The following is a 27,085-nucleotide window of genomic DNA, read 5'->3' as shown; positions in this document are numbered from 1 at the left end:
TGTCCTCGAAGCTTTTGATCTCTCCTTCTATTTTCAAAGATAACCTAGCTGGATGGAGTATTCTTGGCTGCATGTTTTTCTCGTTTAGTGCTCTGAATATATCATGCCAGCTCTTTCTGGCCTGCCAGGTCTCTGTGGATAAGTCTGCCGCCAATCTAATATTTTTACCATTGTATGTTACAGACTTCTTTTCTCGGGCTGCTTTCAGGATTTTCTCTTTGTCACTAAGACTTGTCAATTTTACTATTAGGTGACGGGGTGTGGACCTATTCTTGTTGACTTTGAGGGGGGTTCTCTGCATCTCCTGGATTTTAATGCTTGTTCCCTTTGCCATATTAAGGAAATTCTCTCCAATGATTCTCTCCAATAGACCTTCTGCTCCCCTCTCTGTTTCTTCTTCTTCTGGAATCCCAATTATTCTAATGTTGTTTCGTCTTATGGTGTCACTTATCTCTCGAATTCTCCCCTCATGGTCCAGTAGCTGTTTGTCCCTCTTTTGCTCGGCTTCTTTATTCTCTGTCATTTGGTCTTCGATATCACTAATTCTTTCTTCTGCCTCATTTATCCTAGCAGTGAGAGCCTCCATTTTTGATTGCACCTCATTAATAGCTTTTTTGATTTCAACTTGGTTAGATTTTAGTTCTTTAATTTCTCCAGAAAGGGCTTTAATATCTCCAGAGAGGGTTTCTCTAATATCTTCCATGCCTTTTTCAAGCCCGGCTAGAATGTTCAGAATCGTCATTCTGAACTCTTGATCTGACATATTACCCATGTCTGTGTTGATTAGGTCCCTAGCCTTCAGTACTGCCTCTTGTTCTTTTGTTTGTGGTGATTTTTTCCGCCTTGTCATTTTGTCCAGATAAGAGGATATGAAGGAGCAAATAAAATACTAAAAGGGTGGCAAAGACCCCAGAAAAGTGTGCTGTAACCAAATGAGAAGGGACCCCAAATTGTGGCGGGGAGAAAGGGGATAAAAAGAGGTTCAGAAAAAAAAAAGAAAGAAATTTAAAAAATAAAACAAATAAAGAAAAATTATAAAAATGAAAGAAAAAATATATATATTTAGATAAACTAGTCAAAAAACGTTAAAAAAGAAAAGGGTAAAAGTTTTAAAAAATTTAGCAGAAGAAGAAAAAAGAAAAAAGAAAAAAAATTGAAAAAAGAAAAAAAAAATTGAAAAAAGAAAAAAAAAATTGAAGTAGCCGCAAGACTAAAGAATCATGGGGAGAAAGCCATGAGTTCCGTGCTTTGCTTTCTCCTCCTCTGGAATTGCTCTGCTGTCTTAGGAATTGAATCTGCTTTCTCCTTGATAGATGAACTTCGTCCTGGCTGGATATTTTGTTGATCTTCTGGGGGAGGGGCCTGTTGTAGTGACTCTCAAGTGTCTTTGCCCGAGGCGGGATTGCACCGCCCTTACCGGCGGCCGGACTAAGTAATCGGCTCGGGTTCGCTTTTGGGAGCTTCTGTTCCCTGAACGCTTTCTGTAGAGTTCCGGAGAACGGGAATGAAAATGGCGGCCTCCTAGTCTCCGGCCCGGAGGAGCCGAGAGCCTGGGGCCCCACTCCTCAGTGCGCCCCCAGAGGACAGCACCCAATAACTCCCGCATCCCCAGCCTCTAGCCGCGCTCCGAGCTCACCCAGCCCGCGACCAGTTCAAGGTAACCCCGAGCTGAGAGTTCAGTCCTCGGCTCTGTCTCTGAAGCCGGCTTCTCCGTTCTAATACCTGCGAGCTCTCCGACACTCCGACACCCCCGATCCTTCTGTGACCCTGCGGGGCCTGGGGCCACGCTGGCCCCGCGTGGGCTTCACCCTGGTTTAGCCTCTGGAGCAATGTCCCTCAGTGGAACAGACTTTTAAAAGTCCTGATTTTGTGCTCCGTTCCTCCGCCGCTTGCCGGGAGCCGGCCCCTCCCCCCGCGGTCTATCTTCCCGTCGTTTTAGATTCACTTCTCCGCCAGTCCTACCTTTCAGAAAGTGGTTGATTTTCTGTTTCTAGAGTTGCTGTTCTTCTTCTCTTCGCTCTCCCGTTGGATTTGTAGGTGTTTGCAATGTTTAGATAAGCTATCGAGCTGATCTCCTGTTACCTGATGTAGTCTCAGGCTGCTACTTCTCCGCCATCTTAACTCCTCCCCAAAACTGCTCCTCTTCTTCCTATAATTTTTCTTACCTCTATTGCTGTCTCTCTCTGCTAATGACATTATTTTTAAGTCACCAACACAGATTATTGGAAAATAGGAAAGGCTTTGTAATGGAAGAGTTCTGAGCTTAAGTCTAGATTCCACCATTTAACAGATGTCCAATTTGGGGCAAGTAGTTGGATCTCTTACTAAGCTTTCCTTTGTCTCCTCTATAGAATTAGTTGATAATAGCACCTGCTGCATAGAGCTTTTGAAAGGATAAAATGATGCATTTCTGAGAAAGCCCGCTACTAGTAACATCCTCATAAAATAGTCAGTATGTTTATCAAATGTTAGCTTTAAAACCTGAGTCATTTTCAGACTTTTAATTTTCTCAAGCAAAATATCCATCAGTTTCCAAGTTGTAGTCCTATTCCTGAAATACTACTCTCTTTCAAAAGTTAACCTATTCATGTGTTCATTCAATTAATGGATGATGTAGATTCCTGTCAGGTGCTGGGAATGAATAATGAAGAAAATGGCCAAACTCCCTTCACTCTCCCTTAACTAACCACAATAACTCTCAAATTCATCTCACCCCACTCCTCCAACAATCCATCCTAAATACTCTTGTCAAAGTGATGTCCCTAAATCTGATCTTTGTTTCAATCTTTTGAATAATGAGAAAAACCTCATTTACATTCCAAACTATTCACGAGATCATCTCCCACTTATCCAGTTTTCTACTATTTCCTGTAAGGTTGCCAGATTGAAGTTCTCCCATGCGAGTCCTGTTGGTCCTCTCCTCACATCCAAGATTGGACCGTAATTTCTCCAACTTCCCCACTCTTCCCCTGCTATACTCTTTTTGTCCCTCTTCCTATGACACACCACATACATCTCACTCCTCATGGTTTTTTTACTCCAAATATATTCCTTAGGGTCTTCTATTTCTTTTTCCTTTGCTGTGAATGCTCTTTCCTGATGCGTCCATTCTTCTTTACTCAAATATCTCCTCAATGAATATCAAATATCTTCCTTTAGCTTGAGCCATCATTTCAGGTCTTTATTTAAACGTCTCCTCTCTGGTGAGGTCTTTCTCAGCTGTTGTTTTGAAATCCCACCCCCCTCAAACTCTCTCCTTGCTTCCTTTATTGTTTCTTCTTAAAACATGCCACTACGTAAGAAAACATAAATTTTATTCTTTATCTTGTTTGTTTTTTGTTTGTTTCTTAGCCTGCCTCTTCCACTAGAATGAAGGCTTCTTAAGGAGAGGAATTTCAGGTCATTTTTGCTTGCTGCTATAAATCCAGCACCTTATAGAATCCCTAGTGTATAAAGGGTGTGTAGTAAGTAAATGCTGAATTAATCAAGGAATCTTCATTCTCTCATTTCGGCAGCTTCATGATAACCACTCAGTTGGTACTTTTGTGTTTATATGCATTTTCCATCTTGCTTCCTGTGCCTGGATTTTTTTCCCTCTTTTTCCATCATCACCTATTTTTATGAGTCAAAATTCCACTCATGTTTAAATTTCTTGCCTAAATGCCACCTCTTAGCTGCTATTCTCTTTCTCTGATTTCACACTGGTGATTGCCATTCTTTGATGGATATATCACATTCTCCACCCTCCTCTAATGTCCCACACCCAATCCATCATCAAGTCCTTTGGCTCTACTACCAAAATAATTCGAGTTTGATCTATTCTCTACAAGTAACATCCTGTCCTCTGTCACCTGAGCTAATATAATAACCTCCTAATGATCTCATTTCTTAGACCTTTTCTCCTTCAGTTCATTTCCTGCACAGCAGCCCTTAACCTTTTTAATACATGAGTCAGACCATGTCACACTTCTGGCTAAACCCTTTACTGAATTCTTATTTTGTTTAAGAATAAAATCCAAAGTCCCTCACATGGTCAATGAGGACTTAAATGCTTTTATATTCAACTACCTCTCTGATCCAGTATTTCACTGCTTCGTGCCTGGATCACTCCTTTTCAGCCAGAGTGGCCTCTGTGCTCTGCCTGGATTTTTACACCATCCCCATTATCATAGCCAATGGCATTTGTGCTCTCAGCCTGGGTTGCTTTATTAGCAGATATGCTCTTGGCCTGGCTTCTTACTTCATTCAAATGGCTGCAAAAATGAGACCTCTTTCCCAGTGACCTCATCGAAAATACCATCTTAATCAACCCACTGTGTCCTCTTAACCTACTTTTTATCTCTGTTTTCTTTGTAATGAGCATCACCACTACACACCTATTGTTTGTGTTCCTGTTTGTGTCTGTACATGTGCTTACTCTTTGATTTCTTATTTTCTTTCAAGTAGAATATAAGCTTTATGAAAACACTGTGGCTTTCTTATTATTTTTTTCATGAAGGAGAAGAGGTCCCCAGGACATGGAAGAGCACCTAGACTACAGTGGATTTCTGTGGAATAAATGAATGACTGTCTACTGTTAGACTTATAGACACATATTTCTCTTTTTAAAATGTAATATTTTCAAGGGGAGGAAACCATGACTTTTGCATCTTTATCATAATGGTAGTACCAGAAAACAATTTTGTCATTTGTAAGTGCTTGACACATACTTATTTTACTTCATTAGCAGGTAAGAACTATGTAACCACTTATTAACTATCAATATCATCTATTAAGCAAGTGAAAAATCCTATGTGAAACTATTATCTCTATGTAGATGTGGGATAATTGGCTTAACATACTGATCAGTATGAAGTAAAAGCATAATAATAATATATATTTTTATTTTATTAAATGATTGAATATGAATGGGGCAACTGGGCAGCTCAGTTGGTTAAGCATCTGAGTCTTGGTTTCTGCTCAGGTCATGATATCAGGGTTGTGAGATCAAGTCCCAGGTCTGGCTCTGTGCTCTACAGGGTGTCTTCTTAAGATTCACTCTGCCTCTCCCTCTGCCCTTCCCCCATAAAAATAAATAAATAAATAAATAAATAAATCTTTAAAAAATAGCATATGACTGTTAATATGTTATGCAGATAGATTATATTTAAAAAAGAATAGTGGAAGGAATTGAAGGGCAATGTCTAATAAAACTATAGAAATATATGTAGTACTAGGTAAAGTGTGGAATATTATGGGCAAAACTCTTACTCCACATAGAATAGCAAATTTATCATAGATAAAAGATAGCAGACTCATTTATAATAAAAATATGAAGTAGTCCAATATTCAGTTAACTTTTGTCATTTACTCTATTTATTGAATTTCAAAACAGTTAAACAACTACACTTGTCACAATTTTGATAACCTTAAATAAATTTGAAGAAACACTAGGCTAGTAATAAAAAAATGGAAACAAGGAAAGTTTGAATTAAAAAAAAAGAATTGATTATTTTATAAGAAAAAAAAATCTGTGTATTCTGATGACATTTTCTGTTAACTCCATTTTATTTTTAAGATTTTATCTATTTGAGAGTGAGCAAATGAGAGAGAGAAAGCAGGAGCAGAGGGGCGGGGAACCAGAGAGGGAGAAGCAGTTTCTCCACTGAGCAAGGAGTCCAACGTGTGGCTAGACTCCAGGACCCTGGGGTTTTGATATCAACTGAAGGCAGCTGCTTAACCATCGAGCCCCTCCAACTTAGCTTTGGCAGAGTAATAAAATAATATTTGTTTACTTGCGTGCTGCACACTGTTACACCTATTTTAAATGGATAGTCCACTGTTATTTGCATCTCCAGAGTTTGCTATTATTTTTTTCCATTTTATAGATCTGTAAATTAAATCATAGTCTGTTGAATCTTCTATTAAGTAGCAGAGCTAGGTTTCTAATCCAGGGACCCTTTGTCCAAAGAGTTTAGACCCTTAATCTGGGCTCCCTAGGATACTCAATGGAGAAAGAATTTAAAAATCCCTTTGAAGCCAGGTTGCCCTCCCTGTGGAAAGAATGAAGAAAAAGTCTGCAACTTTAAAATCATTGCTGTAAAGCAGCTTACATTTCAGGGAATTGCTCTCAAGAATCATACTTACTATGTTAAAAATAAACTTAGTTATCTGATGATCCATAAAACTTAGCATATGTTCCACAGTGACATGAGTTAATTTCATTTCCGTCACTGTGAGTGCTCCACAGGTATATCGTAAATTGCTATGAATTACTGTGGCTGTGATCCATTATCATAGCAGGAAATTACATGAATCTCACAACTGATATGAAATGTACTGCTGTCACTGCTATGCATTAATTTCTAAGTAGTTGGCCATTTGTAATAATTCTGTAAATGTCCATCTTAGCACAGTTTTCAGTCTAGACAAGTTAAGCCAATGTGCATGGAATTTCCCCCCATTATTTCCAAGCAGTTATACTGAATTCTAAAATTACCTTTTTATTGGACAATTTCATATTGAACATTTTTCCAAGAATTGGAAACATGATATTTCAATGTCCTAGTCCCTAATATTCAAAGGAAATTTATTCCATAAAGAGTAAAGTCATTTGTATATATATAAATAAGACCACAGAATGAGAAAACCTCTGATAAATACAAATTATTTTTTCAAATTTTATGGAATAGATAAATGGTTTATTAAATTATTTTTTAACCATATTGACCTCTTTGCTGAGATAAGTTTTAGATAATGGTATACTTCATGGTTATTGTCCTAAGAATAACGTATTTACAATTATGTCTCATATTATAAATAGAAATATTTCACCCTTAAAATCACAACTACATAGTGTAAATTACACTTTTCTTGTATATCCTTTGATATTGACATTTATGCCCTTGCAGAAAAAAATAAATTCAAATAGCAGGTTTAATTGAAAACTTTTGACAATGGTGAATTTATATAAATTTCCCCACAGTAAATTTTATATTTTAGTACATTGTATCTGTTGCATGTCATTTCCTCTGACTAGAAATTCACTCTTTTGGTAGACTTTTAAGGATTTTTATTTGTTTTGGGAAGTTTTTTTATTGCCACCCCACCATCTCCTAGACTTTAAGACTCTTTTTCTTCATCTTCCAAAATTTTGTCACCATCTGTTCTAAAATTCTTTATTATAATTCTGCTGACACATAGCTCCTAGAAATTCACTCCCCACTTTTTTTTTTTAAATTGCAAAAATGTTTATAAACATGGAATGGGTTTTATCTAACTCAGTAGGGCCACTCTTTGAGACATAACTATACAAAATAGTGATTTTTAAAATTCAATGCCCTATGTACCCAAAAGCATACTTCTGTGCTTTTTTAGTTATTTAAGCTTAATATTAGGCATATTTTGTGATATTTAATTTTAGTAAATTTAGTAAATTGGGTACTTGATTTTAGGCACGAGCTAGATGTTTGAGAAGGGGAGATTAGCCAAACCAGAGACTGTGTAGAGGAGAAAGAATAATGAATAAATAAATTAGTGACCATGTCTTTTCTTCGAAGGTTTTGTTTATTTTTTTGTGAGAGAGCACTCAAGCACAAGCTGGGGGGAAGGGCAGAGGGAAAGAGAGAAGCAGATTCCCTTCTGAACAGGGAGCCTGACTCAGAGCTCAATTCCAAGACCCAGGAATTATGACCTCACCTGAAGGCAGGCAATTAACCAAGTGAGCCACTTGGGTGCCCCAACCACATCAGATTCCTCATATCAGAGAGATCATATGATAATTGTTTTTCTCTGATTGACTTATTTCACTTAGCAAAAACTTACATCCTTTTATAATCTTTTGGGAAATGTTCAGTGTACATTCAGTAGAGGTTGTCTTCTTACAACCTCTCTTCTGAATCTTTGTGGTGGCTTTTCTATAGCCTTCTTCTTTTCTTTGGAGAATCAGCTCCCAGTCCAGAGCTAACCTTATGTGCTTCTTTTCAGTGGTTACTCACTGTAGCAAATAAAGACAAGGCATGCCGAGTGATATTTCCACATTGGCCCAGGCCTTTCTGTTCTAAGTAACTGCCCACAGACTACTGCTCAGTGTCTGTACTGGAATCCATTTCCTTAAACAGGTTCTGTTCCCACACACTGTTCTGTTTGCTCACACTTAATGGTTTCCCACAATTTTCTTTATAGTGGAAACCCTTCCTTTTCCCACAGCTCCTTGCCATATCTTGAAGAACAAGCATATCATCATTTGCCTCATGCAACACTTCTGCCTCTTTCTGTCCAGCATCAGCTTCTGGATACCAAAAATCACATGTAACTTATCTTTTTACTATCCATGATTTCTAACCTAAGTTTTACATGGAAATATTTAATAATTTAATAAAACTTCCATGAGAGAGGCATCTTAGAAGTCACAAATCACCACAGAAAATCACAATAAGAAACTACCAAACTATAAAAAAAAGTAACAGGTCTAAAACTAGTTTTCTTGCCTTCAGGAGAAATACATGCTTGAAGGTAACTCTCCCACATAGTTTAGATCTTTTTGAAATGCACACACTTTGCATTTACCACCAAATGTGAAATAGAAGAACACTATGATGTAATTTACTTTATTTGTTATAACAGAATCTTACAAATCTTTTTGGGAGGTAGATGAGGTTATTCAGGTGAGTCTCTATAAGCCATGTCCTGGACTTGGCAAACCTAAAATCTTCAGACAATTGGGATGAGGGCTGAGCAAAAGGCCATTCTACAGAGAAGAGGAAGTGCTATCTAGAAACTCTAGACATCATTTCCTAGGAGATTCACGTCTTGGAAACTGGTATTGGAGTATGCAGCCAAGTCAACTAGATAGTAGAGGTGAATAATCCAGTTGGCAAGGGACATAAAAGTTGCTTCTCAACGTTAGGGATACATTAGAATTGCCTAAGCAATTTAAAAACTATTAGTTTGAGTAGACACACATGAAGCAATAGTTTTAAAAAGCTCCCTGGCTAAGGTTTAGCTGTAAATAAGAACTATCAACATAAGGAAGTAGATAGACTGTGTGGTCAGAAATATGGCACATTCGCCCACAGGTGAAAGATGTGCCAGCCGCTCTGAGAGCTCAGCCCAGTACCGTTGACTTCCAGCTGGAAAGAAGACCACCAAAATCAAATAGTAGAATGGTGGAGCAGAGGACACTCTGGTTCTTGCCTCAGTCGAGAGGCTTAAGGAACTGAGAATTACTGAGATTGAATTGTGAGGTACTGGCTATAGTAAAGACAGAGGATCCAATGTTGTCCTTGTAGGGGACCCAAGAGCCACCCCCTTCACCACCAAACTTTCTGAAGGCACTACTGTTAACAGCCTGCTGCTTATTACAACTACAAAAAGTACCATGGTGCATCCAATGTTCCTGAGAATTCTGCACAGGACTCTTAAATCATTTGGGTCCTAACTCTTCATCTCACTCTCTGAAATCTTTTGTTGGCTTTCCTTATTAATAATCTCTGGCCAGGGGTGCCTGGGTGGCTCAGTCGGTTAAGAGGCTGCCTTTGACTCAGTCATGATGCCATAGTCCTAGGATGGAACGCCCCTCACCCCCCATCAGGCTCCCTGCTCAGTGGGGAGTCAACTTCTCCCTCTCCCTCTCCCCCTGCTTGTGCTCTCTCTTTCAAATAAATAAATGAAATCTTTAAAAGAAAATAATCTCTGGCCTTTCATTCCTTTCCTGTTTTTTTTTTTCAGCTCTTTTCAGTATACTTGACCCAAAATGGGAAGTTGTCCTCTCCATTTAAATAAGGCAATTCTAATTTGATGATAATAAACTTTCTGCAGAATATTTAGGGGTTGAAGGTATCTGGGGGAGTGGATAGTAGTCATTTTATAAAGACTGCCAGCCATACATCCCAGGCATGCCCCTTTTGGGCATTTCTATTCTTAGACTCTAACCAAATGCTGGTTTATCATCTACCTGATGTTGGTTTTCCAACATCAAATCCCCATCTTTCTCCTCAACTCCTGGTTACAAATGTAAATCTCTGATCTGGCCCAAAACTAACATCGACAGCAAGAAAATTAAAAAAACAAAAAACAAAAAAAAGTTGTATTCCTCATTTTTTCCAACTGTTTTACCTTACTCTACTTTTTTATATAATACTATTAGAAATATATCTGTGTGTGTGTGTGTGTGTGTGTGTGTGTGTGTGTGTGTGCTCTTCAGATCAGAATGGGCTAAAAAACTATTTATTAAAAAATGGGATTATAATGATTTTTGTAGATATAGCTGTGCCTCACACTTCATAGTGACATTTTTCCTGTAATAAGCGGTGATACATATCCATGGTGAAAATGTTGATGCATAGTAAATGTTCAAATATTTTTAGAATGACCACTGAATTTTGAAATGGCTATGTGTGTGTACAAAGGGGAATAAACATGGGACTACGAAACATGAGGGGAGAAAGAATAACATGAATCAACTTAATATTATAATTATTGAGTGCAAGATTAGTCATCATTAGCATTTTGCAAAGTGCAGCATTATGTGTTTCTTATTAGCCACTGAAATGCAAATGTAGTATTATACACATAAGAATATTGGTGATCATTTTCTCTTTATTGTCATCTGTAAATTTCTAAGAAATTGACTTCAAATCTTATAAGGTAAATCATGAAAAGCTTTTTCTTATTTTTTAAGCATTTCCCAAACTTTGTTAGCCTAGGCACTAAACATATTGTAGGTTCTTAAAGAAAATGTAAGCATTCTCCTCCTTATTCCCTCTATGCAAGTAGCTAAAAATGTATCCAAAATCGTAATTAATATAGAGTATAAGTCCATAATTACTATAATTGTGATTTATCAGAATGATAGTTATTAGGTTAAATGCTAACTAATTATTTAAAAAAATGTGTTTTCCTCCCCAAATACATGTTTCACTCAGTGAAGAGGAACTGTTCTATGTAGAAAAATACAAATTATCTCTTTTGTATCCTACACTGTGTTTTGATAATGGGGAGGTTTACCTTGTCTCTGCTTCTGGGAATAAATTTCAGAATGACCTTTTTAGGGATAGGAAGTCTGGATACATGATTTTCTTATGTTGTAATAACTTGGAAAAAGGAAAAAAAACAAAACAAAACAAGTAACTCAGTTCTGGCCTGTGTGGTCTAATAATTAAAGCTCAGAATAAGAATCTGGTAATTAGACTAAACATCAGAATTGGTGATTTGGGGGAATTTAACCTTTAGACAAAATTTGACTTCTTTCTGGTTCTGTACCCCCTTCTGCTGAAAGACAATCTTACTGCTGAAAACCCCTTGCAGAGACTTTTTTTTAAATTAAGAAAACAAAGGGAAATATGTTTCTTTGTACCACCTAATTCTATATGTCACCAATTCTATATATCACCTTTTTTTTTTTTGAAGATTTTATGTATTTATTTGAGAGAGAGAGAGGATGAGAGAGAGAAAGCATGAGAAGGGGGAAGATCAGTGGGAGAAGCAGACTCCCTGCCCAGCAGGAAGCCCAATGTGGGACTGGATCCTAGCAGGATCATGACCTGAGCTGAAGGCAGTTGCTTTAACTAACTGAGCCACCCAGGTGCCCAGTCACCCATTTTTTTTTTTAAACCCAAGTTTTCCTTGGGATAATTACTATGGCAATATAATATTTCTAATAATTTATGAACATTACACATTAGTTCTTGGAGTAGGAAGAAAGGGTAAACATGGGCATTCTTTAAATTTCTAAAGTGTAAACATTACAGCCACAGCTTTAATTAATGATTTCTGTTGCTGCTACTGTTGAAACAAATGCTCATTTAGGGATTTTATTTCTACTGTCTTCAGCCCCCAGCAAATGCTAGGGCTTGGGAGTTGTTGTTTTTGCAAGTTGAGTGAGTAGGCAAACCACCAACACTAAGCAATATGGTCTTCATTAAAAATTAATGAAGTAATAATGTTCTTTGCAACCTTTTATGTGCAAAGCATGATAGTGCTGTTTACATTATCTTCTTGCAATGTATACCTCTGCATTCAAGGACTTGTGATAGCTTGCCAAATCAACATTGAGAGGAAAACTGTTAACCTACAATGAGATCTCCATAATTTAAATCGCATTTTATATCAAATTTTGAAAATCTGTGTATGGTCATCACCTCCATTTGATGTCTAGTAAAATAATGTTCATAGCAGGAATATTTACAACCAATTCATTTGTTGAAATACAAACTCATATCTATTCTGATTTTTATATCTATTTTATATCTATTTATATCTATTCTGATTTTCATATCTATTCTGATTTAAAAAAAAAACAAAAACAAAAAAACCTTGACCTAAAAAATTTTAAGTCAGTTGATTTATTTTTAAATAATAATATCCATGATCTAACTTTCTGTAAAATGTCCATGTAAAGCACTTATTTTCTGGAGTTTTACTAGTTCTGCCATAGTTCTTTACAATGTTACTATACAACTAATGTAATAATAATACAAAGATTCCATGTAATACTGAATTTTTAACATCAGAGTTTTTTGAAGTTCCAACTTCTGTTCACTCTTTATGTTTTTCTGATATTAAACATATATTTAAATTTTACTTTGACTGTGACTTTACTATTAAAGGCAACTCAGTGTAAAATCATCAGAACTGAGAATCTACATACACTTTTTTTCTTACGAGCACCCCATATAATACATTCATAGAGTGTATGTTTGAAAGTGGTATATTAGTGGTTATTAAAAGTACAGGGTGGGCATTTTCTTTTCTTAAGATATATTTTCTATATCATGTCTAGGGTTTTCTAAAACAGTTTAAATTTATTCTTTTTTTGGACTTTTGGTGTGACAGTTAAGTCAAGCCAATTTTTCTTCCAGAAAATGGGTGCCTTTCTTATATTCTAGACCCTGAATGACCAAGGCTATTAACATAAGTAGTACTTTTTACTGCTTTCTTTTGTTTTGTTTTTATGTTAGTAGAAGAGCAAGGGAGAATAAGAAGTTTTTGAAAACTGTGTTTATCACATTGGTGGGTTCTACAAATTGGATTTGATAATTCAAACATCCTAATGTAAATAATTTATTTTTTTCTAATGTGATTCAAAGGCCAAATAAATGTTATAGTTCTTCCTTGTGGTTGCCATCAATTCAATAAATTAATATTTCATTTAATGTTGTGAACTGAAGCTATGGATTGGGATTCCTATGTGTTTTTACTATACATAAATAGAAAAATGTTCATCTATTTTAAATGCCATTGATTTAGTTAAGGATTGAAAACTTGCCATTCCTGCTGAAAATAATTAACTCTCTTAATGGACAAAAGAATTCAGAACTCATTTCTAATGGGTTTCACAAGGATTTTCGTTATGTATTTATTTACATAATTAAAATATCTTCTGTTTTAAGAGGTTTATATTTGCACTCCCTTGAATGAGTCCCACATATATTATGAGAAAAAATAATTTTTATACATCTCTCAAAAGATGAAATCGTATGCTGCATATTATGGAGGCTATGAAGAGGTCCAAAATGTAGCAAATGCATATGGAACAAAATTAAACTAATCTTAGCATTCATCATGGATTAAATTTATAAATGCATAAGGCATTTAATAGAGGTTATATAGTACATCTGGGAGGGAAACAAAATATAAGAGGCTCTTAAAGATAGAGAATAAACTGAGGGTTGATGGGGGAGAGACTTTGGGGGGTGGACTAGATGGGTCATGGGGAGTAAAGAGAGCACTGGATGTTGTACATAAATGAATCACTGAATTCTTCTCCTGAAACCAATGTTGCACTGTATGTTAACTAACTAGAATTTAAATAAAAATTGGGAAAAAAGAAAAAATAAAGATTATATAGTACAGAAAGCTTCTTAAGAATGGTAAGGGTATGGACAGCTTCAAGGAGAAAAGAGTATGGTCCAGTTGGTGTTATACCATAAACGAAAGAAGATCAAACATGGCTTTTGACAACAGTAGAAAAGTTCACGCTCCAAGAACATAGGATGTGAAACATATAATTCACTAATCTCCATTCAAACTTTTAGAAAAACATAAATGGATTTTGGAATTAGTTTTTGGAAGAATGCCAATACCAAACTAAAGAGTTTGAAGTTATTTGTGTAGACAATGGGCAGCCCTAGAAGGCTTTGAATTCAAATATAACATGACAAAAGAGAGATTTTCCTGGCAGCACAAGGCAAAATTTGGCATGGCAAAAAAAGTGTAGATACAGGTATAACAGAAACAGCTGGTCTGATAGTTGCCAAATCATAAGTAGGACCACAAACCACGTGATGCCAGCTTAAAAGCTTCCCAAACCTATTCAGGATCACAGAAAGCAGTGCTTCACTGAAAGACTTCCTGAAAAGTCTTGAAACTTTTTAAGTTAGGATAACCTTAGCTGCCGTAATAGCAAAACCCCAAATAGCCACTTATTTCTTGTTTGTGTAAAATTCAATGTGAGTAAAAGATATTAAGAACTGAAATGTTCACTACATTTACATCTTTTGTTTTCTGTGTATAACTATTAGATTTTATTTTGTTAGCAGAGGGAGGCGTGTTTGTATTTTTACTTCAAATTCCCTTTTGTGGTACACCAATGTGTATTCCTTGAAATGACTGAGAGTGTTAAAAAATGTCATGTTTGGAGAGATGTGGTAAGGACATCATTTAGATTCACCTCATTTTGCCAGATACTGATTTTACTAAATTCTAAACCAAATTGGGAAAAGATGAATAAAAATTTATTTTAGGCAGCAGTATTTTTCATTCTCTTTTAAAATAAATAAAACACAAAGCCATCTGTATAACAGAATCATTTCATAGTGTTATTTGAGATAACCAATTTGAGGTTTTGATGCTGGAATATTTGTCTAGGTATAATCAATTCCTAAGCAACTTTTTTCCTGAATATCCCACAAACCATAATACAATTCAAATGTATTCATCAACATTATAAATTACTTAGTGTCAATGAACTCAGAGAACCTTGCAAATAATAAACCTACATATAAGAATGTTACGGAATTGCTCCATGTCATGACCTTTAATGAGTAACACTGAAGTTTCCCTTTATTAATTTTGTATATCCAGTGATTCCATTAACACCCTCATTTTGTATTCATTATTATTCATTATGCTTCACTCATTAATTCTGCTTCTCATTTTTTTTTTCTCCTTTGATGCTTCAGTGGGAAGAGATCAGTGGTGTTGATGAACATTACACACCCATCAGGACTTACCAGGTGTGCAATGTCATGGATCATAGTCAAAATAATTGGTTGAGGACAAACTGGATCCCTAGGAACTCAGCTCAGAAGATCTACGTAGAGCTCAAGTTCACTCTACGGGACTGCAATAGCATTCCACTGGTTTTGGGAACTTGCAAGGAGACTTTCAACTTGTACTACATGGAGTCTGATGACGATCATGGGGTCAAATTTCGAGAACATCAGTTTACAAAGATTGACACCATTGCAGCTGATGAAAGTTTCACCCAAATGGATCTTGGGGACCGTATTCTGAAACTCAACACTGAGGTTAGAGAAGTAGGTCCTGTCAACAAAAAGGGATTTTATCTGGCATTTCAAGATGTTGGTGCTTGTGTTGCCTTGGTGTCGGTGAGAGTGTACTTCAAAAAGTGCCCATTTACAGTGAAGAATCTGGCTATGTTTCCAGACACAGTACCCATGGATTCCCAATCCCTGGTGGAGGTTCGAGGATCTTGTGTTAACAATTCTAAGGAGGAAGATCCTCCCAGGATGTACTGCAGTACAGAGGGCGAATGGCTTGTACCCATTGGCAAGTGCTCGTGCAATGCTGGCTACGAAGAAAGAGGTTTTATGTGCCAAGGTAAGAGTCTCTATTTTCCTTATAGTGGTGTTGCTCAACTGTTAGTTTATTATCACTGAGTAACTGAAAGAAATGAACCCAGCCTGAACTCAATTGGCAGCAAAACATGCCTCAAACTAAACAGTCTATTTATAGACCAAATTTATCTCACTTGATGTGTTGATCCATAGTTCGTCGTAGAAATATTAGCAGTGTTTGACTGTGTGGTGCTGGCCTGTACCACACGAGAGGTGTTATATATGCTATTTTTAAGTTTTGCCTTCTATTTAATGACTCTGGTATTATAATTCTAGATCAAGTGAAAGAAAAAAAAAATTCTGTCTCTTTTATGTAGAGGAAAGAAGCACTGCACTCACGTAATCTAATTCCAACAGAATTAGATTGACTATATGTTTTTCTATTTCACAGTGGTATGTTCTTTATTTTTATAAAATACAGCCTTCAGTGATGTCCGTATGTCAAATACCTGTTTACTTACAATGCATGAGTGCTTTAATAAAGATTATTTTATTTAAAAATCCAGGGTTTATACCTTATGCTTGATGTATAAAGGGTAAATTTTTTAAAAAATTATTTTGTTTCGGGCGCCTGGGTGGCTCAGTGGTTTAAAGCCTCTGCCTTCAGCTCAGGTCATGATCTCAGGGTCCTGGGATCGAGTCCCGCATTGGGCTCTCTGCTCGGCAGGGAGCCTGCTTCCTCCTCTCTCCCTCTCTGCCTGCCTCTCTGCCTACTTGTGATCTCTGTCTGTCAAATAAATAAATAAAATCTTTAAAAAAAAAAATTATTTTGTTTCATGGTTTGACCCTTTAGACTGCCCAAGAGAATATCTGTACCACATCTTAGGCTGGAATGTATATTTGATACTTAATATAGTAGCAAAGAATCTGAACAGTTACCAAGATGATTTTTATTAAAACTTTCTTTGCATTTGAAATAAAATTAATTAAAAATAATATTTTTTTCATATAAGATTTGATATATCAGATGAAAACTTCCACTTAATCCCCAAATTTGTTAGTTTCTCATTAGGCAAGGTTTGTGTTTAAGAACACACTGAAAAAAAAAAAGAGAACACTTTGAAATTATTATTAAAATTTTAGGTGTATAAATATATAGGAGAATTTAACTACTTAGTTTTGGGAATCTGGTCTGTTTTAATACCTATGTTTGCTGTTATACTCTGAAAAAGGAATTGAATTTGGTGTTCTCTTTTTACCCATTCAATAATCTCATACTATGCAGAAGAAATGAATATACTTTATACATAAATTAACCTTTCTAACAATCTAAATGGAACATAACATTTTGTTTTTGACTATAAACATAATCTATGGAAAAAGCTTAATGATAGCAAAGGCTACACTCTAGTCTCATACTTCTCCATGTTATTTAGATCCTTGGCAAACGCCATCAGAAATATTATTAAGTATGATTTTGAAAGTTCTAAAATTGAAACAACATAGTAGATACTACTCTTTATATACATGAGTGGAGAGAAATCTCAGTGGCCTTTATAATCCACTTTGAATCATAATTTGTCTGTATGTATTCTTTGTGTATATATAATATTTGTGAAAATTATTTTAAATAAAATAATAAAGGCCTAACTCGGGAAGAATTTCACAATTGGCCATTCTCTCTAATTTGGTCTCTATGGAACCAGTCTCTGATATCCACACCAGGAGAGAAAGAGATATGTCTCCTTCTCAATAATATGTATCAATTTATGTAGAAGTATCTAATAAAATATGACAGTGGGCAAGAAACTTAATCATTAGATGTTTGGATTTTAAATAATTTTGTATGTTTTAAAATTTTATTGAAACATAAGAAATAGAAAAATAGGTATTGGTGAGGTAATAGAATCACATAAAAGTGTTAGTAGAAATAAAGCTTACAAACTTATGTTACATACTGTCTTGAGGACAAACTAGTAGAAGAATAAAAGAGTCATATGAAGTTATAATTCAGAAAGTTCATAATAAGTGAGAATTGCTTTACTTTCAACCTCATTCTAATTTACATAACTATTTTTTAAACTACTATGTTATTCAGTTGTATTCCAAGATTACTCCTAGATATAAGGATTTAATTAACTAATTAATTAATCTTTAAATTTTGTGTGAGAGAGCAAGAGAATAAGCACAAAGTGGGGGGAGGGTCAGATGGAGAGGAAAAGAGACAGAATCATAAGTAGGCTTCTTGCTCAGCATGGAGCTCTCCATGGGGCTTAATCCCATAACCCCTACTCTGACCTGAACCAAAAATCAAGAATAGGACATTCAACTGACTTAACCACCTAGATGCCCTTATAGATAAGGATTTATGTGAAAGTTTTATGTTCTTGACACTTGTTTGTTAAGTTAAAGGATGTCAACAGCATCTTTTTTCATATAGTAATGCAATATCATCATACACTTTCTCAGCATTTAAAAATACTAGTTTCAGAATGAGATACATATATAAAAATAGCAAATTGTTTTAAGACAAAGATCTTGAAGATAAAAAAATAATTGTAGTAGAATTAGAGATTGTCCTTGAAATGGGATGTGATTGTAATGTAAAGGGGGGGGATGATTTTTTTAGTGATGCAATTTAAAGGGGGAATATTTTCTTATAGTTATATCTTGACATTTGCTGATGTTTCCAAATGACTTTTGATTTCCTTTCTTTTCACAATCGCAGACTTTGTATATTCAGATTATTAGACAATGTGTTGAAGTATTCTACTTTCTTATGATTTACATATTTAACAAATATTTGTTTAAATATATTATTGTGGGCATTACTATACTATGTCTTAAAAATCGAGTACTCAATTCATTCCATATCTTGTTCTTGGCTATAATTTTGCTATTGTTGTCAGTGATGGTGCTGGTATTTCTTATGGTGGCTATGGTTTCCTTTATTAATTTTTAATTTTTCAGTTGGTTTTTGGTAAGCTTGTAGGCTGTCTGAACAGCATGCTAGGACTCTCACAAGTCAACATTTTAACAGACATGCTTCTGTTTAGGCACAGAGAAGAGTGGTAATCCTCAGGAAAGAAGCAGATAAAAAGCTAAACAAACTTCATGTATTTCATGAGATCTGTTTTTTTTTAAATTTTTTTCCAAAAGGATATTGAATCATCCTTTTTTAAAAAAAGGATGAGGCAATACCTTGATATACCCACTATTTGGTACACACATATAACTAGATTTTAAACATCTCAGGATAATCTTATAATCCAATGATAAGCAACCATAGGATTTCAGTTGCCTAACACAAAAGAAAACATGACTCACTATTTAAAAGAATATTTAATGAGTATCTATTTCACTCTAAGTATTGTATCAGAACTCAAAGCCTTTTTTTTTTAATGTTCATTACTTACTAGATGCCAGGGTATTTATTTGTTAAGTCATGTCTACGAGCTATCTTATTTATCGTCCCCCCCACCAAAGTAACTTACAGGTATACCTTATTATTGTCTACGTCTTAAAAGATAAGAACAGAGCTTTCACAGGTTAAATATCTTGCCATAGTTTCTTTAATGGGTGAGTGTAGGATTGGAGATCTGAAACCAGGCAGTCTGATTCCGAAGGCTGCCATCTTAACCTCAATCCACACTGCTTCCCTATGTTTTAGTCCAGTGGTGACAGAGACCAAGAAACCCCATGAGACAAAAATTCTACTGGAGTTAAGAGTACAGTACATTGAAGGAGGAGTAGGACCACAGTTGAATTGGCATAAAGTAACCCAGAATCTGTTAATATAAGGTTTAATATAAATCAGTTTATTTCCCACATCTTTCTGCTTCTAGAATTTTTAGAAAGAAGAGTTACTAGCCAAAATGTAATATTTTGGGAAGACTAATTTTAGTCTGGACGATATGTAATAAAATCTGACTATATACATCACCAATCATCTTAAATAGACAAAAAAGTCTAACAAATTTAATTCAATAAGTGTTTTTGACCATCTATTAGTACAAAGTAATAATGCGCTACACACAGGGAAACATAGGTGGATTTTATCTACCTTACAGGGGCTCAGCATCTCCTATGAAAGACAGATACATAAATGAATACTTTTAATGCAAGCCAGACCAATCAATCTTGCACTAGGGGTACAAAGGACTTTGGCAATGTAGGGGAAGGAGAGATTAATTTTGAGTATTTCCAAATTCATAATGGAATTTGTTCATTAATGATGAAAAGCCTTTGAATTGAGAGATTTTGATAATCTTTGTTAGCATTAGAAACTTTTGGAGTAAGGAAAAGAGGCTAACTACCTTATATAGCTTACTCATTCCAGGAGATAACGTTTATAATTTGTTTATTGAATCTCAAAATGTGTAGAAGTCCTATTAGAGTTTTGTGTTCTGAGCTCATTCCACAGGGAGGTTTTGTAAAGATTTCATAGCCAGGTCATTTTCTGACTTTAGTAATGAAATATTCTGAACCATTTATTCCACTCTAGTTGGATAACTGGGACAGTTAAAGTTTGGTTAAGTAAATGCTGAAGATCTGATAATATCCATTTGGGAGGAAAATGTACTGATAAAGACATTTTATTGTCAAAAAATTCACCCATCAATTTCAGAACTATAATTGAAACCAGCGTTATCTTTGTACGGGACCAGAATTCTAACCAAAGCATTACACTTTTCTTGTATATAAATGAAAACCTTCACAACAGTGCACTTTTCCTGAAATGAGAAAAAGAGTGGAAAATATATTTTGACCATTTATTCAACTATTATTGAGTCTGTAGTATGTAGTATGTACCAAAATACTTTGGTCTTTGCTTTTAGGGAAGCATAGATTTTTTTTTTCTTTAAGATTTTATTTATTTATTTGACAGAGAGAGAGAGCACAAGCAGGCAGAATGGCAGGCAGAAGAAGAGGGAGAAGCAGTTCTCCACTGAGCAGGGAGCCCAGTGAGGGGCTTGATCCCAGGAATCTGGGATCATGACCTGAGCTGAAGGCAGCTACCTAACTGAATGAGCCACCCAGGCACTCCAAGAAGCATAGATTTTTAACTGAATTTTTAAACAGAGCTAAGTTAATGGCAGTTCAAACTAAAAATAAGTTATTAGTGTTAATGAGGAAGGAGGTATTGGTGTGGGTGGAAATAAGTGATAGGAAATTTAAAATTTCTACAGTAAGATACTTTATGTTGCTGGTTTGTTTTTACTCTGCTAAGAAAGAATGAACACAGGAAAGCTAAGAATATAAAGTGGTACACCTTTCTCCTTTAAGGAACAGTTAGAGGGAGAACATAAGAAAAGACTGAAAGAAATATTGGTTGTTAAAGAATAATTCAGAAATTGCATGCCATGCAAACCACAAATGCAGAAAAAGGGAGAGTGCTTATTATGTTAAGTTTGGTAAAATAGAAATGCACATAAAAAATAACTACATATGCTTCAACTGATAAAGAGTGATATAATGATTAATAAGAAAAGTAAGAAATCATGTATGAGACTTGGTTTTCTGGTAGTTTCTGTAATATATAATTTTAAAATATGGCTTTCATTTAAATAGGTTTTCTCTCAGTATAATGATAGAGGAGGAAATCATGTTATCTCTTTTAATTTACTGTGTATGGCTTAAGTATTTGAGCAGTGTTTCTGGTCTCTGGGTGAGCTGGCTAGATGTGGTCAAATTGTACGTTGAGTTGTTTTTATAGGGTGTTAATAAGCCTCTTTTAAAATGATACCATTAAATATTAAAATTATAAACCTAATTTATCTGCTGTTTGCTCTCAATCATTAACAATCAAGATGCCACTGATTTATTTCACTAGGGAAATCATTAGTATTTCTTACATCCCAGTATAATTCTTTTAACTTTTCAAGATTGGAAATGTAAAGAAATTTTGCATTCATGCCAAGAAAACCTTGTGAAATTTATTATTTTTTTAAATCCTGGTTAATGAATTATGCTATCCGCTTTGACTTAGTTAGGAAAGAAAAAATGAGAATGCTAATGGATTTTTATATAGTCAATTAATTACATTTGAGGCAGATAGAGGAGGTTACTATAAATATTCCTGCTCCTACAAACTTTGTTTAGACTTAATGTACCAAGTACCTTATTAATGTCACTGAAGAATCTGTTGCTCTGTTTTATCTCTGAGCATTCATTGTGGAATGCCAACTTTATTCCTTGTTTTGTACATCAGCAGCTTAATAGAAAAGTGTGTTTGATGTGATGCATGAAGACAGCTAGACTTTTTGAAGATTATCCATAATTATGTTTGTTTCACCTAGGACTTAGGGCATGAGTTCTTGTTCTCCTTTCATTTCTTTTTCAATTCAGAAACTCTTACGCTGTCAAGGTTTCAATAACAAAAGATTTGGAGATTCTACTTACTCTTGAAGAGGTAGAGAAAATTGAAAATCTGATTCAGAATTTCTTGGCACCGACTACTGAGTCTGCACCCTCTGGAACTTCATGTAGTTCATATATTGTAATGAATTCAGAAGCATGTTTGTTTGTTTGTTTGTTTGTTTCTGGGGGCACTTGGGTGGCACAGTCAGTTAATCATCTGACTCTTGATCTAGGCTCAGGTCTTGATCAGAGGGTCTTGAGTTTGAGCCTGGCACTGGGCTCCATGCTGGGCACTGCGTGCTGGGAGCTGGGCACTGGGCAGCAAGTTACTTGAAGGAAGAGCCTCATTTTGTCCTTTTCTAGGAACATCATGCCTAGAACTAACAGAGTATAATTAAATTCTCAGTTAGATACTTACTGAATGAATACTTACTGAATGCACTCTTCCAACTACGCATCCTTAGAATGTAAGTTCTAGAGTGAATATGCTTTATGCTATTTATTTTTGAATCTACCAGGTCTTTCAGATGCGTAATGATGTTCATTTATCTAATTTGAAATAAGCTCATTTGACTGTTAAATCACATACAGTTGCAACAAGTTAAGACTAGATCCACCTAACTATCCTGATGCTGATTAATGAACTATTACTTTATCTCATCTGTTCATTAATTAGTATCTGGTATCTGAGAGAATACCTTTTATCTTTTATGAATTTATGATGAATATTGTTTTTCTGACTTACAAAAAATCAATTGACTATCATACCTGTAATAAAGCAAAGTTCTATTTATATAAATGCTGAAATAATTTTTGTTTTACACACCTAGTACTCATTGACTCATCCTTTAATTACTGCACTGAAATCTCTTACCTTGAATTATGAAAAACTTATTTGTTTTCCCAGAGTTTAAAATTATATCTCTCCAATCCCACTTTACCTTCAGCAGTTGCACACCCATGACTTTTCAAACCAATACATTTATTTTATTACAAAATATGCCACTGATAAGTAATAATGTGCAGAACTTTCAAGCAACCAGATACATTTTGACAGTTTTATAAGAGCTATAAAGCCCTTGATTTATACAAGTTTCTATATCTTCTCACCAATTTGTATAATAACTTCTGATACCTTTAGCACAGTGCAGACCCCTGCCCCCTCCCCCATCCACCCGTTTGCCCTCAAACTTCAATTTGCATTTAATTGTTTTATTTAACAAAAGGCTGTTGTCACTGACAACTGTTTGAGTTCTTGCACTCAGTAGCCTCAGAAATGCTGCTTATCAGTTGCGTGGCTAACTAGTTTGAACCTCAGTTTCTTCATCCATAAAAGGGTATTTGAACATCATCATTATTGTTAGTCGTCAGCATCTTTGGAATGTTGTAATCTTCCTTGCTTTCTTGTTTCATCTATGTTAAAACAGATGTGATAAACTCATCCATTCAACAGCTTCTCCCTTACTTTAAACCTTAGGGTTTAGGGATACCTTAAGGGAAAGGAAATGCCTTTAATGAACGTATTTATCTATGTATTCATTATTTATTCACTGGTTGTCCACCTTCTTTCAAGTAGGATTTTCCTCTCCTGAGGACACTTCATTTTTATTTTCATTAAGCTTCTAGTCTATTCAATCCCGGGTGATATTTCCTCCATTCTCTTCTTGTTAGCTTCTATTTTTCTTCTTCTGAACATCAGTCACTCTTGATTTTTCCCATCTGGTGTCTGACTCAGTCTCTATTTCTTCTAGTGTGTTTGGTTTTTGTTTTTGTCTTTTTTTTTTCTGCTAATTATTCAAAAGCAACCTGAAATTTAATATGGACATTTTTATTGTTGTAGATCCAGACAGGCTTTTAGGTTTTAACTGATTTAAGAAAATGTAGTTTAGAAACAAGCAAACAATAACAATAACAAGATAAAATAGAATTCGACATTTCAAAAATGTTAAATCCAGAAGTTTTTCACTGTGCTATGTCCTAACATTTCATTGTATAAAAGACTAGCTTAGGTATCAGGGGAGTTATAACAATAAATAATGTTCTTGCCTAGAAGGAATCATGTGAATTAAAAAAAAGTAATCAGGTAAGTAAAAATATTTGTCAGACATTTTACTTGACTGTGTGTAGAACGAACTATATCTATTTGATTTATTTTGGATATTTATTATGTACATTTAAGAATCACCTAAATAGTAAAAAAAAAAAAAAAAGCAGTGAAGAAAACAGTATAAATTGTATGAAGTAAATTACAAATGTGTTTACATGAATTACTATATGATATTACTGGAAACTTTCAATCACATTATGTCAATATACCATATAAAGAGTAATTAAGTAAAAACTCTTAAAATATGAAAAAAGAGAGGAAAATAAAGAGTGCATTTGGCTTGCGAGTTACCTAAGTATTATAGTTCATTTGTTTGTTTGTTTGTAGTCCATTTCTGAGTCTAAAAACAAACAGTATAAATTTAAAGCATCGATTTACATATTTAAGATACTAGAAAGAGGGGCGCCTGGGTGCTTCAGTGGTTTAAAGCCTCTGCCTTCTGCTCAGGTCATGATCCTAGGATCCTGGGATCAAGCCCTGCATCAGGCTCTTTGCTTGGCAGGGAGCCTGCTTCCGCCTCTCTCTCTGCCTGCCTCTCTGCCTACTTGTGATCTCTGTCTGTCAAATAAATAAATAAAATCTTAAAAAAAAAAAAGATACTAGAAAGAAACGTGAGTTCTTTGTTCCATACAAACTACAAATCGAATTACTTTGAGCAGTCAGAGACAATTTAATTGCAAACATATTTAGAAGAAATAGGACTGTTGTTAAATTTAAGGAGTAGAACGAATTCATGTCTAACTACTGGAATACCTCATAATTAATAAGTACAAGTTAGATGATCATCAATGAACCACTATAAAAGACCTTAAAAATCACAGACAGTTTTATAAATGTTAGTCTAACACAGAATTACAAATAAATGAGAATTACAGTCTGCTGGTAAAATATGGGTTATTTTATACAAGTTAATTTTAACTTTAACTTGTATAAAATATGGGTTATTGGGACGCCTGGGTGGCTCAGTGGGTTAAAGCCTCTGCCTTCGGCTCAGGTCATGATCCCGGAGTCCTGGGATTGAGCCCCACATCGGGCTCTCTGCTCTGCGGGGAGCCTGCTTCCTCCTCTCTCTCTGCCTGCCTCTCTGCCTACTTGTGATCTCTGTCTGTCAAATAAATTAAAAAAAATATATGGGTTATTTTATACAAGTTAACTTTAGTTATATAATTATGTTAATTTCACTGTTCAAAGGGAGAAAAATAATAAGACATTTCTTTAAATATGTCTTTTACTAGTCTTTGTCTTGACCTGAAGGGACATTTTATAGGTCAGTATTAAGATATTTTCCCAAGGTTTTAACCCAGTTCAGAATCATCCCTTGTCAAATAGCTGCAGGGTATTTGCTTTTAGGATATAATTTTTTTTAATTTTAATATGCTAAAATCTGTGAATTTTCAGATACTTTGTCTAGCCTAGTGTTTCAAAGGTAGAAATAATTATTTAGGCAACTCTTGTATGCTAAATATATAGTCTTTGGGGAACACAAATAATTTTCTCATTCAAGTAGTTTGTTTGAGAGTGTATCTGTGGAAAAATGTGGAATGAGCTTCCCAATACTGTATTTACTATAGGAATCTAAGACCTGGGAAAAAAGTAATTTCAGTTGCAGAAAGTAAAATAGCTTTAATTTTACTTGAAAGAAGTTATTTTTGTCATCACATTTTCAGCCTCATTTTCAAAGGAAGATCAGGACACTGTGTACCACTCAGGAAATATCTATTAAATGCAAACCCATCTGAAAAGTGATTAAAATTTTCCAAAGAAGGACATATCTAGGCCCATTTCTCTGTGAATGGTGGAATATTGTTATTTTGAATATATAAAAATTTTAGTTAGTTGGTGTTTTAATATGTGTGACCTTGTCGGAGAGCTCGTGGATCCGCCATCATAATATACCATCAGGTAGCTGGGCTCTGAAGGAACTATTGAAATTTCATTTCTTTAACATAGCCTACTTGGGGATTGATATAGATATTTTTCCTTGGTCTGATGTGCTTCATGCAATTATGCAAAACAAGTATTTTAAAGCTGATATATAATCGATAGCTCTTGTAGGGAATATTCATCTTTATCAACATGCTTTTTCTGTCCAGCTATTCAGAAATTATCAGAGATTTTGTATTTTAAAGTTTGAAGAATCCAATGTAGTTTTGTTCAGAATGCAGGTTATGATTCTAAAAAAGAGAGAGAGATTATTGAGACTTCATGAACTTTTCCAGTTTGTTTCATTGTTTTTTGTCCACACTTCTCAGAGAAAGGGAAACCAAACCTTATGCAAAATAAACTAAGAAGTAGATCTTTTTCTCCCTCTTGAGAAACTTAGATTCTGTAAAAGGCATTGGTAAGGGTATCACAAAGATTGCTTTGCAAGTACAGATTTGTTGTACACTTTCCACCTTCCTTCCTGTGATTTCTACCCCAGCTCTGTCTGTGTTTGGAGTTTTGACAATCCCTTATTAGTTCCAGAGTAGAACTTATAAGAGCTAATAAGGGTTTACATTACAGCTCTGACAGCTGGCACTAAACCTTAATAGAAAGCAATTGTGGAGAGAAATACAAGTTTTGATAATGTTTGATGAAAGTGCTCCAAAGTGAGAGCCATTTGGAAAGAATCATATGACTAGAGAGACTGCATGTATATTCTATTCATGTAGCTTCTCATCTTCCAGGATGTGGACGAAACATCCTGTTGGCAGATAACTGTAATCACTTATGGATGTCTCTATTAGGGAACAGAATCCATGATATCCTGTAGGAAAAATGTATTATAAACTTCGGTTGTGTTGTTACTTACCCCTCTTCCAGTAGTCCTCTGAGATGTGTTGCTGCTGATTGCCCT

At 35.1% G+C, this 27,085-nt stretch overlaps 1 protein-coding gene across 2 annotated transcripts in view; it reads left to right on the top strand.

Moving 5' to 3' along the window:
* The window catches only part of EPHA3 (EPH receptor A3), a 364,949-nt gene that overhangs the window by 88,123 nt on the left and 249,741 nt on the right, over positions 1 to 27,085 (top strand). For both annotated transcript variants that reach the window (XM_046003412.1, XM_046003410.1), the window contains exon 3: positions 15,162 to 15,822. In XM_046003412.1, the coding sequence (XP_045859368.1) occupies positions 15,162 to 15,822 (661 nt within the window). The remainder of the gene's footprint in view (positions 1 to 15,161; positions 15,823 to 27,085) is intronic.

This window comes from Meles meles, chromosome 4, assembly GCF_922984935.1.
Source record: "Meles meles chromosome 4, mMelMel3.1 paternal haplotype, whole genome shotgun sequence".
In the NCBI taxonomy this organism is placed as follows: Eukaryota; Metazoa; Chordata; class Mammalia; order Carnivora; family Mustelidae; genus Meles; species Meles meles.
The sequence above is the reverse complement of the archived record's forward strand: the minus strand, read 5'-3'. Positions and strand labels throughout refer to the sequence as shown.